Raw genomic sequence first — 18400 nt, forward strand, 5'->3', positions numbered from 1 at the left:
GGGAAGACTGGGGTTTAGAGAGGGGGTAGTATGGTAGACCAGGGGAGGACTGGGGTTTAGAGAGGGGGTAGTATGGTAGACCAGGGGAGCACTGGGGTTTAGAGAGGGGGTAGTATGGTAGACCAGGGGAGGACTGGGGTTTAGAGAGGGGGTAGTATGGTAGACCAGGGGAGAACTGGGGTTTAGAGAGGGGGTAGTATGGTAGACCAGGGGAGAACTGGGGTTTAGAGAGGGGGTAGTATGGTAGACCAGGGGAGGACTGGGGTTTAGAGAGGGGGTAGTATGGTAGACCAGGGGAGAACTGGGGTTTAGAGAGGGGGTAGTATGGTAGACCAGGGGAGGACTGGGGTTTAGAGAGGGGGTAGTATGGTAGACCAGGGGAGGACTGGGGTTTAGAGAGGGGGTAGTATGGTAGACCAGGGGAGAACTGGGGTTTAGAGAGGGGGTAGTATGGTAGACCAGGGGAGGACTGGGGTTTAGAGAGGGGGTAGTATGGTAGACCAGGGGAGGACTGGGGTTTAGAGAGGGGGTAGTATGGTAGACCAGGGGAGGACTGGGGTTTAGAGAGGGGGTAGTATGGTAGACCAGGGGAAGACTGGGGTTTAGAGAGGGGGTAGTATGGTAGACCAGGGGAGGACTGGGGTTTAGAGAGGGGGTAGTATGGTAGACCAGGGGAGGACTGGGGTTTAGAGAGGGGGTAGTATGGTAGACCAGGGGAAGACTGGGGTTTAGAGAGGGGGTAGTATGGTAGACCAGGGGAAGACTGGGGTTTAGAGAGGGGGTAGGGTGGTAGACCAGGGGAAGACTGGGGTTTAGAGAGGAGGTAGTATGGTAGACCAGGGAAGGACTGGGGTTTAGAGAGGGGGTAGGGTGGTACTGATAGCCCCAGGTAGACCCATTTAAACAATCTGTTACTGTGTCAAACATCAAACAGAACAATTATTTTTAGAGTGAAAAAACATTTAACTTGATGGAAAAGTACTTCTACTTCAGGATGTTCTAATAATTAGAAACAAGGTTTTTGCATAAAAAGATGGGTGACTATTTCCATAAACATAAGAGAGTAAAGCAATTCTCTAAGGGCTAAATAGTGTATTTAAATGTATGGACAATTATATTCTGGAATTTACATTTATGAAGCAATTTGCATGGTTCTATTGCATGGTTCTGACACAATTCCGTTGTCTTAACACATACCAACCCTGAGCAGAGACCAGAAGTCCTAAATATCAATGACTGTACCCTATAAGCCCTCGTTTCAATAATTCAAATCAACCAGAGCAAACAAAGAGAGTGGTTGAAACAGTCAGGGCCATGCAAACAATAGCTACATCATCTGCATTAAGTACATCTACGGGTGACTGAGATGCAACAGCCATTCATTCACCAAACAGTGGATTCCCTCCTTTCTAGAAACTGACTGCTAACCAAGACGAAGTCTAACGCCGGCTCTCACGTGAGAGGAAGAGGAACTGAACAGCCACCACTAGTTAAAAATAGACACGAGACAAAAGCAGAGGCAGCAAACTCACCAGGAACTCCCAACACGGCGCTACGTTTCCGGGCAGCAGTCCACAACAACAGAACAGTCCCTCTTTACTAGTTTGACCCCTGGTTAACGTCAGGGTCTCTCTCTCTCTCTCTCTCCCCTCTTCTCCCTTTTCCTCTCTCTCTATTCTCCCTATTTCTCTCTCCTTCCCTCGTTCTCTCTTTTTCTGTCCAGCTCCAGTCCACAACAAAGCCCCATGCTGCTGCCTGCCTGACTGAGGCGGTATTAGAAACAGGAGGAGCTGGCTGCTAGTGGCCCCTCCCTCTGTCCCTGTGAATGAACAGAGCAGAGCAGCAGAGAGCTGAATGGCTGATTTGCATCGCTGGGAAAGAGGAGGGGGGTGGATGGGGCTAGCAGGCGGAGGAGGAGTGGGAGGGAGGGAGGGGTAAAGGGGGAAGGGTTTTATGCATGTGATCAAAGAGCTATATTGACAGTGCTCATCGGTCACCTGCCTGCCGTTCACTCTCCTCGCCAGGCCCCTGTACAACTCTCTGAGGGGCGAGGGGGGTTGAGAGGCGGGGTGCCTGGGGAGAGGGGTGGGGGGGGGGGTGTAAAAGGTTCAAATGGAAGAGAGGACTCCGATTGAGGAATGGGCACAAGAGGTCTCCTGTAGGCTGCATTAGAAGGCTCAGACAACCCTCCAGGAGAATGGGAGGAAAGGGGAGAGGGGTCTCCTGTAGGCTGCATTAGAAGGCTCAGACAACCCTCCAGGAGAATGGGAGGAAAGGGGAGAGGGGTCTCCTGTAGGCTGCATTAGAAGGCTCAGACAACCCTCCAGGAGAATGGGAGGAAAGGGGAGAGGGGTCTCCCCGACTCGGAACCCAAGAAGAGGGGGGGGGTCCCTCATCCCTCTCTCCGTAACCCAAGCCTATTCAGACATCCCTGGAGGACCTGGTGAAAGACAGCTTGGATAGGGGCAGGAAACAGTGGCAGGGAGTACGGAGCAGCAGCAGCCACGGCTTTACATACCATGTCTGTCTCAAATAACACCTTGTGCCCTTTATAGGGGTCCTGGTCTATAGTAGTGCACTATAAAGGGAATAGGGTGACATTTAGGAAGCAGCCCTCCTGCTTCAGAAAGTCTCCTAATCTGACTGATCTGAGGCAAACAAAGACTGCTTCATCTCCAGAAAACAAGACCTCAATGCTGCTCATATGGATATTTCACCATGGAGCCAGAGAAATGATCTGAGGGTTATTTACTTCAGGTTATAATAAGACCATAATACATGGGGGTGTTGCTTGGCAGCCTGCCGGTGGGGTTAGGGTGTAGGACTGTGAACTACAGGAAATGATTCCCCTAATAAATTCAGAAATGGTCTGTTGTAAAAGTGTCAGATGAAGAGGCTGTTTTCCCATCATGCATAACTAATGCTAGTGAGGTAGAACAGACACAACCAACCAAAGACAACAGCTAGAAATTCACTTCAGCACACTCCTCTACTGTTTCTTTACAAACACATAGTTCATGAAGATCAATCATCATGTTACTTTAACTGAAGTGGTAAATAAGAATGAAAGTGTTCTACAGTGTTTGTTTTGAAAAAGCAACAGTTATTCCTCATTTACTGATGAAGAGCATTTGTGTGGCATTTTTATACAATGGGATTAAATTATTATTTTATGAATTTAAAAAAATCTATTCACTACAATACTAAAATGACACTTTTCTTTTGTAATTGTCTTTCTCTACTCTAACAGTAGAACAACAAGACGTAAACCGTTTGGCTGCTAGTAAAAAATATCAAAAAACACCACCAAAACGTCATTTGATAAACTATGTTTAATTGTATGACACATCCGCTAAAGTTCATTTCACCTCATAAAACTAAAGTTAATTTCACCTCATAAAACTAAAGTTCATTTGACTTTGATGAAAAAGTCAAAGTTGGCAACTCAAAGCTAAATTACTTTTTATTTTTTATAAAATCTACAATAAAGAGTTCATGTTTAAGGGAAAAAGTAACTATATATCAGGATCAAAATTATATGAAAAACATTTTTAATATTTATTATTTTCTGATTGCTAAAATAAAACCCAAAACAGCCTTTTGCTAATAAGGAAAATGAAAACATCCCTAACTGTACATTAGTATGGGAAGGATTTAGTCTAGAACTGATTCTCTGATCAAACTGTCAGTGTTAAAGGTAATAACAGACTGGGCTGAATGTACTTTCATAAGGTCATTGAATGGCTTATTGTTTAAAGATTCTCACGTTCCTTCTCTTAATCAAAAAACTAAAATAATGTTTATTTTATAATGGATAAAATATACACTTTCTTACATCCCTTAATCTGATTACTCAATCACTGTTAATTAAAACCAAAAACTAAAATAGTGTAGGAGATAACTATTGAAATGTAAATGCTAAATAATCGGTGGGCTGTTCTCTCCACTGTGCGTCCGGCAGTACTCTTTTTCCATCAGACTGCATGCTGTCTCAACAACCAGGGGGATGTTCAACAATAGAGACGTGGGTAAAGTGTAAGGCCGCCCCTTCAACCACGCCCACACCCCCTCTACCCCCACATCCCTCCGATGGCTCATAACTGAGACCGATCTTCTGCCAATTATCCCCTAATCACACTCACATTGGAAGGGAGATGGAGGGGAATAGTCCCCACCCTGAGGATAGATCTCATTGGTCTCTAAAAGCAGCTAAGGGAAGGAAACGTTTTTCTCCATCTAAATTTCTGCATCAAATGAACAAGTTGCATTGATAACTTCTTATAAAAGATTCGTAATACAACTTGGTAGAAATTATGATCAAACCAAACAAAAGTTTAACAAAACATAAAAATAAAAACAAATGTTTGTAAGATGACTAAAAATTATAAATGTTCATTACCTCTTTTAAAAGCAGCAATATGTCACTTTTTGGGGACCCAACCAAATTCACATAGACATGTGTTTATATAGATCTGTCATTCTCATTGAAAGCAAGTCTAAGAAGCAGTAGATCTGTTCTATGTGCTCTATTCCTATGCTTCCCGTTCTTAAAAATGTTGGTTTTGCCTCGATTACTTCCGGTTTTCTTTCACCAGATTCAAACAGCTGAAAACACAGTTTTGTTTGTTTAATGAAAATATATTTCACAGCTCTTTAGACATTACAATGATTCTACTCACAGCTCTTTAGACATTACAATGATTCTACTCACAGCTCGTTAGACGATACAATGATTCTACTCACAGCTCTTTAGACATTACAATGATTCTACTCACAGCTCTTTAGACGATACAATGATTCTACTCACAGCTCGTTAGACGATACAATGATTCTACTCACAGCTCGTTAGACGATACAATGATTCTACTCACAGCTCGTTAGACGATACAATGATTCTACTCACAGCTCTTTAGATGATACAATGATTCTACTCACAGCTCTTTAGACGATACAATGATTCTACTCACAGCTCGTTAGACGATACAATGATTCTACTCACAGCTCTTTAGACGATACAATGATTCTACTCACAGCTCTTTAGACATTACAATGATTCTACTCACAGCTCTTTAGACGATACAATGATTCTACTCACAGCTCTTTAGACGATACAATGATCCTACTCACAGCTCGTTAGACGATACAATGATTCTACTCACAGCTCGTTAGATAGTGTAGAGAATCATTGTACCATGTATTGGTTGTTTTGGAACAAACTGAAATCAGGAGAACTATTAGAATTTTAGCAACCAGGAAATAGCAGAGCGATTTCTGCATATTGCATCTTTAAAAAACATAGCAAAAGAGATAGAAATCTGAAGCCTGATAAATACTTTTTTCAGTCAGAGAAATGTGAGCTGTTGGCCTGAACAAGGTGGTAGTAAACCCCCCACCAGACTGACTGTTACTGATACTGAGATAGAGGAAGTGTGTGTTTCCTAACTGTTAAAGTTCTGCTGAGTGAAGAGGTGCATCCATCTCCACGTCATACTATATCCTCTCTGCACCTACACCGTGGTACACACACACACACCGTGGTACACACACACACACACACACACCGTGGTACACACACACACACACCGTGGTACACACACACACACACACACACACACACACACACAATAAACACAGGAAGAGAGTTGTAAACATGCCAGTTGCTCGAGGGAAGAGGACCAGATTGAGGCCAGTTTGAAAGACACATAACTACCACCATCAGTCACAGACTATACCCCAAATTGCCCCCTATTCCCTTTATAGTGCACTCATTTTGACCAGTGCACTATATAGAGAATAGGGGGCTATTTGGGATACAACCTCTGTCAGAAGTCTTAATGCTATCCATATCAATTCCCCTGTCGGAGCTGTAGAGAGCAGCATGGAGCTTTATAGCACAAGAGATCATGAAGCTGTACTGGGAGAGTTGTTGTGACTCTCTAAGTAAAGTGATAGATAGTGTGGAGTATAGAAGACTGCTGGATGTTTTGTGTATGCTAAAACCTATCAAAACTACCATACAGTACTGTAGCAGGGATGACAGGCCCTGGCTGGTAATCAGGCCCTGGCTAGTAATCAGGCTCTATTAAATAAGGCAAAACAACATTCTTCCTGCACTGAAAGAAAGTGTGTCTGAGCTGAAATTATTCACACACACACATTTAAAATGATTGGCAGGTGAGTCAACGTTGTGTTAAACCCCTTTCATTTGTCATGGAATTAAGAGTTAATTACTTCTCTATTTTAGTTTGTTTGGTGTTAAGAACAAATTACTTCAAAATAACCAGAAACTATTTAAGAAATGGGTAGATTTATGTGAAAAATGGGTCAAGTTGAGGAATTGAAGAAACCCAAGGGAAGTCTGTGTACAACAGATGAAATAAAGGCCTACTGATCATCAGCCTTACTAAGAGGGTTTACCAATCAAAGGGTTATTAAAAGCAACACATACCCTGTGGTATGCTGAGAAGGAACAATAATTGGTCACAGCTTGACATGAACAAATAGGTATGAACAATACAGCTACATGTAGTATTCCAGCATTAACAATCAACAGCAGCTGCCACTAAGACTTGATGAAGGATTAACCCTGTACTGCACACCATTTGGTTGTTCATTACCACAAATATTTCATACTATTTTTTGGTAAGTTTTATGCTTTTTGATAATGTATCAATAATTGAAAAAAAAATTGATTTAAAAAAAGACAGAATAGAACTTGAAACTAATGTTTAAGACCAACAACAGATTAAGGGGAGCGTAGAAGCACTATTTTCATTAGAAAATACAAGTTGCACATAAACTACATTCTGGGGCCCATTCTTCCTAGCCGTCATTGTCCTAAAGTCCACGGCCCTCTCTATCAGATTAGGCTAGAATGGAATGTCTCTGTGTCCACTGCCTGTGAATGTCAGTGGATATGTTGGCCAAAACATTGTCCACGGCCATCAATGTCTTTCATTGAGCATGATATTGCCCTGAGGCAAAATGAAAAGTAGCCCGACTGCACAACGTTGCCCTGAGGCAACAAAAATAACATTTCATTTTTTTGAATAAATATAAAAACCAAATGTTTAAAACCTATCAAATATTCTCCTGTAGAGGTTCCTACACAAGTACATATTTTTGATTGTCTCTATTTAAACATGCAAAATAATGAAATGCATTGTACCCTTCACTCACACCATGCACTCAGGTCGCTCTGCTTCCTGAAAGAAGGTCCCTCCCCCAATTGATACGTCATACCAACTTCTGCACCTCATTGGCTTGTTTACAGACATGTCATCTCATATTGTCATGTGTAGGAATAAAAAAAAACTATATGGGGGCAAAAAGGTTGTGTGCAGTAGAGTGTTAAACAGATAACACATTAAGGAAGATATTATGAAGCTCACAATCATATATTTACAATGATTTACTTGAAACAGAAAATGATCTTAACCTGTCAAAAAAAATGTAATACAAAATTATATATATATATATAATCTTGACTTTTTACAAGCAAACTAGACCCAAATGCAATGTGTGGAAGGAAAATCCTGCTGGGACACACTAAGGAATATTATTACCAGTGGAACACACTAAGGAATATTATTACCAGTGGAACACACTAAGGAATATTATTACCAGTGGAACACACTAAGGAATATTATTACCAGTGGAACACACTAAGGAATATTATTACCAGTGGAACACACTAAGGAATATTATTACCAGTGGAACACACTAAGGAATATTATTACCAGTGGAACACACTAAGGAATATTATTACCAGTGGAACACACTAAGGAATATTATTACCAGTGGAAAACACTAAGGAATATTATTACCAGTGGAACACACTAAGGAATATTATTACCAGTGGAACACACTAAGGAATATTATTACCAGTGGAACACACTAAGGAATATTATTACCAGTGGAACACACTAAGGAATATTATTACCAGTGGAACACACTAAGGAATATTATTACCAGTGGAAAACACTAAGGAATATTATTACCAGTGGAACACACTAAGGAATATTATTACCAGTGGAAAACACTAAGGAATATTATTACCAGTGGAACACACTAAGGAATATTATTACCAGTGGAACACACTAAGGAATATTATTACCAGTGGAACACACTAAGGAATATTATTACCAGTGGAACACACTAAGGAATATTATTACCAGTGGAACACACTAAGGAATATTATTACCAGTGGAACACACTAAGGAATATTATTACCAGTGGAACACACTAAGGAATATTATTACCAGTGGAAAACACTAAGGAATATTATTACCAGTGGAACACACTAAGGAATATTATTACCAGTGGAACACACTAAGGAATATTATTACCAGTGGAACACACTAAGGAATATTATTACCAGTGGAACACACTAAGGAATATTATTACCAGTGGAACACACTAAGGAATATTATTACCAGTGGAACACACTAAGGAATATTATTACCAGTGGAACACACTAAGGAATATTATTACCAGTGGAACACACTAAGGAATATTATTACCAGTGGAACACACTAAGGAATATTATTACCAGTGGAACACACTAAGGAATATTATTACCAGTGGAACACACTAAGGAATATTATTACCAGTGGAACACACTAAGGAATATTATTACCAGTGGAACACACTAAGGAATATTATTACCAGTGGAACACACTAAGGAATATTATTACCAGTGGAAAACACTAAGGAATATTATTACCAGTGGAACACACTAAGGAATATTATTACCAGTGGAACACACTAAGGAATATTATTACCAGTGGAACACACTAAGGAATATTATTACCAGTGGAACACATTAAGGAATATTATTACCTGTGGAAAAGTACTAACTGTAGTAAACCTACTGGTTGTATTTTAGTCAAATATACCGGAAAGAACACAGGAAATAGGGGGAAACAGCCAGCGAAATCCTCGCAGAAAGAAATAGTTTGTTTTTCTCATCCAGCTCTGCTCATTTAGGCAGCTTCAGAAAAAAACCCTGGGCCAGCAGCACCCTGTGGTGACAGACAGACAGGCCAAAAGCATCAGAAAGCAGGGCTCTGCTGTCCTCTAGTGGTGAGGTTGAGGTACTCACAGAAGTTGCCAGGAGGCTGGATGCTGTGCCTGGTCAGAGAACACCATCCTACAGGGAATATGTCTCTGGAGTCAAACTGGCACCAGTAGTCGAAGGCCCCTCTCCAGCCGTCAAACATCACAAAGATCTCATCACCTAAAAATAAAGATTACAATAACAAACAGTAAGACGTAGCAGGAGATACATCAACCAGACAGCAAATAGGGGACAAAGGAACAATAGTGTTATAGGAAATAAAAAACATTATAGAGTTACACTTATAAAGTTGTCCTCCAAAGAGATGGGGTAAAGGTGGGTTAAATAAAAAAAAGATCTTGTTACCTTTGACCTCTCCGATGGTTGCCGGGCAGATCAGGTAGGGGTTCTTCTTGTCCACTGCTTCTAGCTTCATCCCAGGTTTAAAGAGGTTCTGGGAGGGCTTGGAGGGTTCCTACACACAGAGAACTCTCTGTTAGTCCAGACCAGACAGATCTGTTTATATACACACACAGAGAACTCTCTGTTAGTCCAGACCAGACAGATCTGTTTATATACACACACAGAGAACTCTCTGTTAGTCCAGACCAGACGGATCTGTTTATATACACACACAGAGAACTCTCTGTTAGTCCAGACCAGACAGATCTGTTTATATACACACACAGAGAACTCTCTGTTAGTCCAGACCAGACAGATCTGTTTATGTACACACACGTAAATCATTGATACACTACAATCATTGATCAGTAAATCAATACACTACAGTGCAGCTTTATGGTCCAATGTGAAATGTTCCATTTTTCTTTCTTGACCTTTTTAAAAGCTGTGGCTGGTGCCATCTCTGCTCCAGTCAGGGTTCTCAGGAGGAACATAGGCCACGAGGAGGCATTCATTCTGAAGCCTAAAGACAACTCAAAGAACAAGTTAAAGATTTAGAATATATTGCTGCTTATTTCTGTTATAAGCAAGTACAACACTTTATAATGTCTTATTAACATATGTTATAATGTGTTATAATATTTTACACTATAATATGTTACGTTATAATAAACAAAAAAGAAACAAAGATAATTTGTAAAAATCCAAATAACTTCACAGATCTTCATTGTAAAGGGTTTAAACACTGCTTCCCATGCTTGTTCAATGAACCATAAACAATTAATGAACATGCACCTGTGGAACGGTCGTTAAGAAAGTAACAGCTTACAGACGGTAGGCAATTAAGGTCACAGTTATGAAAACTTAGGACACTAAAGAGGCCTTTCTACTGACTCTGAAAAACATCAAAAGAAAGATGCCCAGGGTCCATGCTCATCTGCGTGAACGTGCCTTAGGCATGCTGCAAGGAGGCATGAGGACTACAGATGTGGCCAGGGCAATAAATTGCAATGTCCGTACTGTGAGACGCCTAAGACAGCGCTACAGGGAGACAGGACGGACAGCTGATCGTCCTCGCAGTGGCAGACCATGTGTAACAACACCTGCACAGGATCGGTACATCTGAACATCACACCTGCAGGACAGGTACAGGATGGCAACAACAACTGCCCGAGTTACACCAGGAATGCACATTCCCTCCATCAGTGCTCAGACTGTCCGCAATAGGCTGAGAGAGGCTGGACTGAGGGCTTGTAGGCCTGTTGTAAGGCAGGAGCTCACAAGACATCACCGGCAACAACGTCGCCTATGGGCACAAACCCACCGTCGCTGGACCAGACAGGACTGGCAAAAAGTGCTCTTCACTGACAAGTCGCACCAGGGGTGACGGTCGGATTCACGTTTATCGTCGAAGGAATGAGCGTTACACCGAGGCCTGTACTCTGGAGCGGGATCGATTTGGAGGTGGAGGGTCCGTCATGGTCTGGGGCAGTGTGTCACGGCATCATCGGACTGAGCTTGTTGTCATTCATTGCAGGCAATCTCAACGCTTTGCGTTACAGGGAAGACATCCTCCTCCGTCATGTGGTACCCTTCCTGCAGGCTCATCCTGACATGACCCTCCAGCATGACAATGCCACCAGCCATACTGCTCGTTCTGTGCGTGATTTCCTGCAAGGCAGGAATGTCAGTGTTATGCCATGGCCAGCGAAGAGCCCTGATCTCAATCCCATTGAGCATGTCTGGGACCTGTTGGATCGGAGGGTGAGGGCTAGGGCCAATCCCCCCAGAAATGTCTGGGAACTTGCAGGTGCCTTGGTGGAAGAGTGGGGTAACATTTCACAGCAAGAACTGGCAAATCTGGTGCAGTCCATGAGGAGGAGATGCACTGCAGTACTTAATGCAGCTGGTGGCCACACCAGATACTGACTGTTACTTTTGATTTTGACCCCCCCTTTGTTCAGGGACACATTATTCCATTGCTGTTAGTCACATGTCTGTGGAACTTGTTCAGTTTATGTCTCAGTTGTTGAATCTTGTTATGTTCATACAAATATTTACACATGTTAAGTTTGCTGAAAATAAACGCAGTTGACAATGAGAGGACGTTTCTTTTTTTGCTGAGTTTATGTTACGCTATAATATGTTGATATAACGTGTTACAATATGTTATGCTATAATATGTTACGCTATGTGTTATACTATAATATGTTACGCTATGTGTTATGCTATAATATGTTACGCCATGTGTTATGCTATAATATGTTACGCTATGTGTTATGCTATAATATGTTACGCTATGTGTTATACTATAATATGTTACGCCATGTGTTATGCTATAATATGTTACGCCATGTGTTATGCTATAATATGTTACGCTATGTGTTATGCTATAATATGTTACGCTATGTGTTATGCTATAATATGTTACGCTATGTGTTATACTATAATATGTTACGCTATGTGTTATGCTATAATATGTTGTTATAATGTGTTACAATATGTTATGCTATAATATGTTACGCCATGTGTTATGCTATAATATGTTACGCTATGTGTTATACTATAATATGTTATGCTATGTGTTATACTATAATATGTTACGCTATGTGTTATGCTATAATATGTTGTTATAATGTGTTACAATATGTTATGCTATAATATGTTACGCCATGTGTTATACTATAATATGTTACGCTATGTGTTATGCTATAATATGTTATGCTATGTGTTATACTATAATATGTTACGCTATGTGTTATGCTATAATATGTTGTTATAATGTGTTACAATATGTTATGCTATAATATGTTACGCCATGTGTTATGCTATAATATGTTACGCTATGTGTTATACTATAATATGTTATGCTATGTGTTATACTATAATATGTTACGCTATGTGTTATGCTATAATATGTTGTTATAATATGTTATGCTATAATATGTTACGCTATGCGTTATGCTATAATATGTTACGCTATGTGTTATGCTATAATATGTTACGCCATGTGTTATGCTATAATATGTTGTTATAACGTGTTACAATATGTTATGCTATAATATGTTAAATAAAAAGCATGAGCTGGGGCACACCCAGAGAAAATGATTTAGTGTAGAGGTGCTGACTAACGGTGAATAAACGGTAAGCTATAAAAACAAAGAGAGTCACACCATCCATATACAGTTGAGTCATTAAAACTCGTTTTTCAACCACTCCACAAATGTTGTGTTAACAAACTATAGTTTTGGCAAGTCGGTTAGGACATCTACTTTGTGCATGACACAAGTAATTTTTCCAACAATTGTTTACAGACAGATTATTTCACTCTATCACAATTCCAGGGGGTCAGACGTTTACATACACTAAGTTGACTGTGCCTTTAAACAGCTTGGAAATTTCCAGAAAATTATGTCATGGCTTTAGAAGCTTCTGACAGGCTAATTGACATAATTTTAGTCAATTGGAGGTGTACCTGTGGATGTATTTCCAGGCCTACCTTCAAAATCAGTGCTTCTTTGCTTGACATCATGGGGAAATCAAAAGAAATCAGCCAAGACCTCAGAAAAAAAAATTGTAGACCTCCACAAGTCTGGTTCATCCTTGGGAGCAATTTCTAAACGCCTGAAGGAACCACGTTCATCTGTACAAACAATAATACGCAAGTATAAACACCATGGGACCACGCAGCCGTCATACCGCTTAGGAAGGAGACGTGTTCTGTCTCCTAGAGATGAACGCACTTTGGTGCAAAAAGTGCAAATCAATTCCAGAACAACAGCAAAGGACGTTGTGAAGATGCTGGAGGAAACAGGTACAAAAGTATCTATATCCACAGTAAAACGAGTCCTATATCGACATAACCTGAAAGGCCGCTCAGCAAGGAAGAAGCCACTGCTCCAAAACCGCCATAAAAAAGCCAGACTACGGTTTGCAACTGCACATGGGGACAAAGATCGTACTTTTTGGAGAAATGTCCTCTGGTCTGATGAAACAGAAATTGAAAAAAATTGAATTTTTGGCCATGATGACCATTGTTATGTTCGGAGGAAAAAGGAGGACGCTTGCAAGCCGAAGAACACCATCCCAACCGTGAAGCATGGGGGTGGCAGCATCATGTTGTGGGGGTGCTTTGCTGCAGGAGGGACTGGTGCACTTCACAAAATAGATGGCATCATAAAGGAGGAAAATGATGTGGATATATTGAAGCAACATCAGTCAGGAAGTTAAAGCTTGGTCGCAAATGGGTCTTCCAAATGGACAATGACCCCAAGCATACTTCCAAAGTTGTGGCAAAATGGCTTAAGGACAACAAAGTCAAGGTATTGGATTGGCCATCACAAAGCCCTGACCTCAATCCTATAGAAAATTTGTGGGCAGAACTGAAAAAGCGTATGCGAGCAAGGAGGCCTACAAACCTGACTCCGTTACACCAGCTCTGTCAGGTGGAATGGGCCAAAATTCACCCAACGTATTGAGGGAAGCTTGTGGAAGGCTACCCGAAATATTTGACCCAAGTTAACCTCTTCACTATAGGGGGCAGTATTTTCATGGCCGGATGAAAAACGTACCCAAATTAAACTGCCTCCTACTCAGACGGTAGGATATGCATATTATTAGTAGATTTGGATAGAAAACACTCTGAAGTTTCTAAAACTGTTTGAATGATGTCTGTGAGTATAACAGAACTCATATGGCAGGCAAAAACCTGAGAAAAATCCAATCAGGAAGTTTGACCTCACATGGTTGTAGTCATTTCAAATGATGTTCTATATAAACTACAGTGTCTGTGATGTCATATTGCACTTCCTAAGGCTTCCACTAGATGTCAACAGTCATTAGAACCTTGTTTGAGGCTTCTACAATGCAATTTGATTGAATAATACCCGGAACAGTAAGTGGTCGACCTGGTGTCATTGACTTACCTCGTGCGCGCTCACGTAGGGCTAGCCATTTTTATTTTTCTTCTGTAATGAATCTGCTATTGTCCAGTTGTAATATTATCGAAATTCGACGTTAAAAACAACCTGAAGATTGATTGTGAACATGGTTTGACAAGAAACAAACGCTGAGGGAACTTCATAACTTTTTGTCGGATAGATGCATTTTGGAATGGTGATCTGGACACGCCATCAAAATGGATTTATTTCGACATAAATTATGGACTTTATCGAACAAATGAACATTTCTTGTGGAAGTGGGAGACCTTTCGAGTGCATTCAGCCGAAGATCAGCAAAGGTAAGATAATATTTTTAACGTATTTCAGCATTTTGTGGATGCCGTGGCTGGACGGCTAACTGAATAGCTTGGGGCTCAATACTCAGAATATTGAACAATGTGCTTTCTCCGTAAAGTTATTTTGAAATCTGACAAAGCGGTTGCATAAAGGAATAGTTCATCTATACTTCTTTAATTAATTGTTATATATTCTGTCAACGTTTATGATGAGTATTTCTGTAAATTATGGCACCCATTCACCGGAAATTTTGGGGTGAATAAATTTTCTGAACGTCACGCGCCAATGTAAAATGGGTTTTTTGGATATAAATATGAACTTGATGGAACAAAAAATGCATGTATTGTCTAACATAATGTCCTAGGAGTGTGATCTGATGAAGATCGTCAAAGGTTAGTGCATAATTCTAGCTGGTTTTGTGCTTTTGGACGGCTACCCTTGCTTGGAAAATGGCTGTCCTTGCTAGGAAAATGGCTGTGTTGTTGTTTTTTGCTGTGGTGGTATCCTAACATAATCTAATGTTTTGCTTTCGCTGTAAAGCCTTTTTGAAATCGGACAACGTGGTTGGATTCAGGAGAGGTTTATCTTTCAAATGGTGTAAAATAGTCGTATGTTTGAGAAAATTTAATTGTGGTATTTTAGTTGTTTTTGTATTTCGCGCCATGCGATCCCATTGGCTGTTGGCTAGGGGTTCCGCTGGTGGAACGGGGTTGATGTAGATCTAGATGTAAGAAGTTAAACAATTTAAAGGCAATGCTACCAAATACTAATTGAGTGTATGTAAACTTCTGACCCACTGGGAATGCGATGAAAGAAATAAAAGCTGAAATAAATCCTTCTCTCTACTATTATTCTGACATTTCACATTCTTAAAATAAAGTGGTGATCCTAACTGACCTAAGACAGGGAATTCTTACTAGGATTAATTGTCAGGAATTGTGAAAAACTGAGTTTAAATGTATTTGGCTAAGGTGTATGTAAATTTCCAAATTCAACTGCATGTATAACCTCACAGTAATTCATTTTTTACCCAATAAATTACTAGGAGATTATACATATAGAGTGTGAGACTCTTTGTTTTTATGGTATGTTATAATATGGTATGTTATAATATTGTATGTTATAATATGATATGTTATAATATGCTATATGATATGTTATGTGTTATGTTATAATATGCTATGTTATAATATGTTATAATGTGTTATGTTATAATATGCTATATGATATGTTGTGTTATGTTATAATACGCTATGTTATAATATGTTATAATATGCTATAATGTGTTATGTTATAATATGTTATAATATGCTATATGAGATGTTATAATGTTATGTTGTAATATGCTATAATGCTATATGATATGCTATGTTATAATATGCTATATGAGATGTAATGTTATAATATGCTATGTTATAATATGCTAAATGAGATGTTATAATGTTATGTTATAATATGCTATATGAGATGTTATAATATGTTATAATATTCTATATGATATTGTATAATATGTTATGTTATAATATGTTATGTTATAATATATGTTATAATATGCTATATGATATGTTATGTTATAATATGTTATAATATGCTATATGATATGTTATGTTATAATATGTTATAATATGCTATGATATAATATGCTATGTTATAATATGCTATAATATGATATGTTATAATATGTTATAAAATTATATGTTATAATATGCAATGTTATAATATGTTATGTTATATGATATGTTATAATATGTTATATGCGATAATATGTTATGTTATAATATGTTATTTCTATGTAGCACATTTCAGGATATAGTGCAGCCTTTACCCAGAGGTGGCTGCAGCATGTCTCCTTTCCTCTCACAGGTCCCTATAGGCTGAATGTCTGAGGAGTCCACCAGTCTCCAGAAATCGTTGGTGTTGTCACTCCCGTCCAGACGGAGACGCAGACGTGTACCCATCATACCCATCACCGTGGCGATGCAGATGGACGTGTTGTTCCGAGGGTCGTGGGCTTCCAGCTTCATACCAGCCTTGAAGTCATTACTGGGAGGGAAACGGGACTGGGGGAGACAGGAGGACAATGGATCAGTCAATAATGGAATGATTTGCTTATATGGGGCGACAGGTAGCCTGGGTGGTTAGAGCATTGGGCCAGTAACCGGACAAAAATAATAATTTTGTCGTTCTGTCCCTGAGCAAGGAAGTTAACCCACTGTTCCCCGGCCGCCAAAGTCGTGGATGTCGATTAAGGAAGCCCTCTGCACCTCTCTGATTCAGAGGGGTTGGGTTAAATGCAGAAGACACGTTTCAGTTGAATACATTCAGTTGTACAACTGACTAGGTATCCCTCTTTCCCTATCTAAACCTAATGTTATGTTAGGCAGAGTTTTATCTAAACCTAATGTTATGTTAGGCAGAGTTTTATCTAAACCTAATGTTATGTTAGGCAGAGTTTTATCTAAACCTAATGTTATGCTAATGTTACCAAATTGTTGACACTTTTTCTAATACTCTCAGATCTAGGAATGCATGGGGTGGTTAGGGGTTGATTTGGGATTGACACAAGTCAAAAAGCACTTCCTAAAGCAGCCCTTAGTGTTGTAGTTACTAGGTCATATCTACCTGTCTGAAACAGCTGGGAGAAGCGGCTGTGGATGACGTTTCCTTAAGGTACTCCTCCCAACTGAACGGTTCTGGCAAAACAAAGGGCACAGTTAATACTATCGGAAATCTTAGGTTACACTATATTGTGACAGAGAAGAAGATTGCAGGAAACATGTTTAATACCACTAGATTTATCCAAAGAGGGGGGACCGGTTCCCGGAGAGGGGTTACTTCTCTCAGGTTTCTCCCTCCTCTCTTCTTTTGGCTCTGAAAAGGAGACAATTCAACCTCTTATCAATACACTTTAGAGTAGAATAGAAAATAATAGAACCAATCCAACACAAAACTATAAAAAAAATTATGACCTTTCTGAGGTGTTCGGCCCATTTTGACCGATGGTACCACCAGGTGCCAGGTGAGGGGACCCCAGACCGGTCAATGTGCCACTACCGACACGATGCTGAGCTCCTAGAGTAGATACACAGAGAGAGACATTTATTTATTAACCTTTATTTAACCAGGAAGTTCCATTGAGGTCAAGATACCTTTTAAACAAGGAAGACAAGTAGAGTTAGGCGGGGCCCTCTTTCTAGGTTGGTACAGCAGGCAAAATCAATATCCACAGCTTGTTTCAGCAAGAGTACACACAAAGAAACATCTACTGGAGAAATATCTAACAGCAACAACTGAAATGGAGGGGAATTTTTGATCATCTTGATTGCCACAGCAACTAAAGCAGCAGAAGCTGGGAACAGGACACAGAAGGAAAAGGACCAGCGTTAATCACGATGAACGCATTCTGAGGGAATGAAAACCATAAGTTGATTCCATCACTGACAGACAGTGGAATAATTTACTAGGCCTCTGGACCATGCAGGCTTCTGAAGATCAAAGAGTATTTGGAGAAGTGATGAGGTCACAGCTGTCATGGCTGTGGACGGTACAGTAATATATGCCATGTAGCAGACACTTTTATCCAAAGTACAGTAAGACTGGAGTCCATGCTCTTGTACTAGCCCATACAGATGAGTTAGGACACCTTGAACAACTTCTACTGACATGAAAGGTGTGGCTTTTAGTCACGTCCAAAGTAGTAAAA

General features: G+C 40.0%; 1 protein-coding gene across 4 annotated transcripts in view; it reads right to left on the reverse strand.

Moving 5' to 3' along the window:
- scml2 (Scm polycomb group protein like 2) overlaps window positions 1-18400 on the reverse strand; it is a 48503-nt gene that overhangs the window by 19165 nt on the left and 10938 nt on the right. For all 4 annotated transcript variants that reach the window (XM_045699508.1, XM_045699505.1, XM_045699506.1 and 1 more), the window contains 7 exons: window positions 17667-17769; window positions 17485-17568; window positions 17320-17390; window positions 16523-16757; window positions 9895-9983; window positions 9425-9533; window positions 9104-9238 (listed from right to left, as the gene is read on the reverse strand). In XM_045699508.1, coding sequence (XP_045555464.1) covers window positions 9104-9238; window positions 9425-9533; window positions 9895-9983; window positions 16523-16757; window positions 17320-17390; window positions 17485-17568; window positions 17667-17688 — 745 coding nt within the window. In that variant the 5' untranslated portion in view covers window positions 17689-17769. The remainder of the gene's footprint in view (window positions 1-9103; window positions 9239-9424; window positions 9534-9894; window positions 9984-16522; window positions 16758-17319; window positions 17391-17484; window positions 17569-17666; window positions 17770-18400) is intronic.

The sequence above is a fragment of the Salmo salar genome, chromosome ssa17, assembly GCF_905237065.1.
Source record: "Salmo salar chromosome ssa17, Ssal_v3.1, whole genome shotgun sequence".
Taxonomy (NCBI): domain Eukaryota; kingdom Metazoa; phylum Chordata; class Actinopteri; order Salmoniformes; family Salmonidae; genus Salmo; species Salmo salar.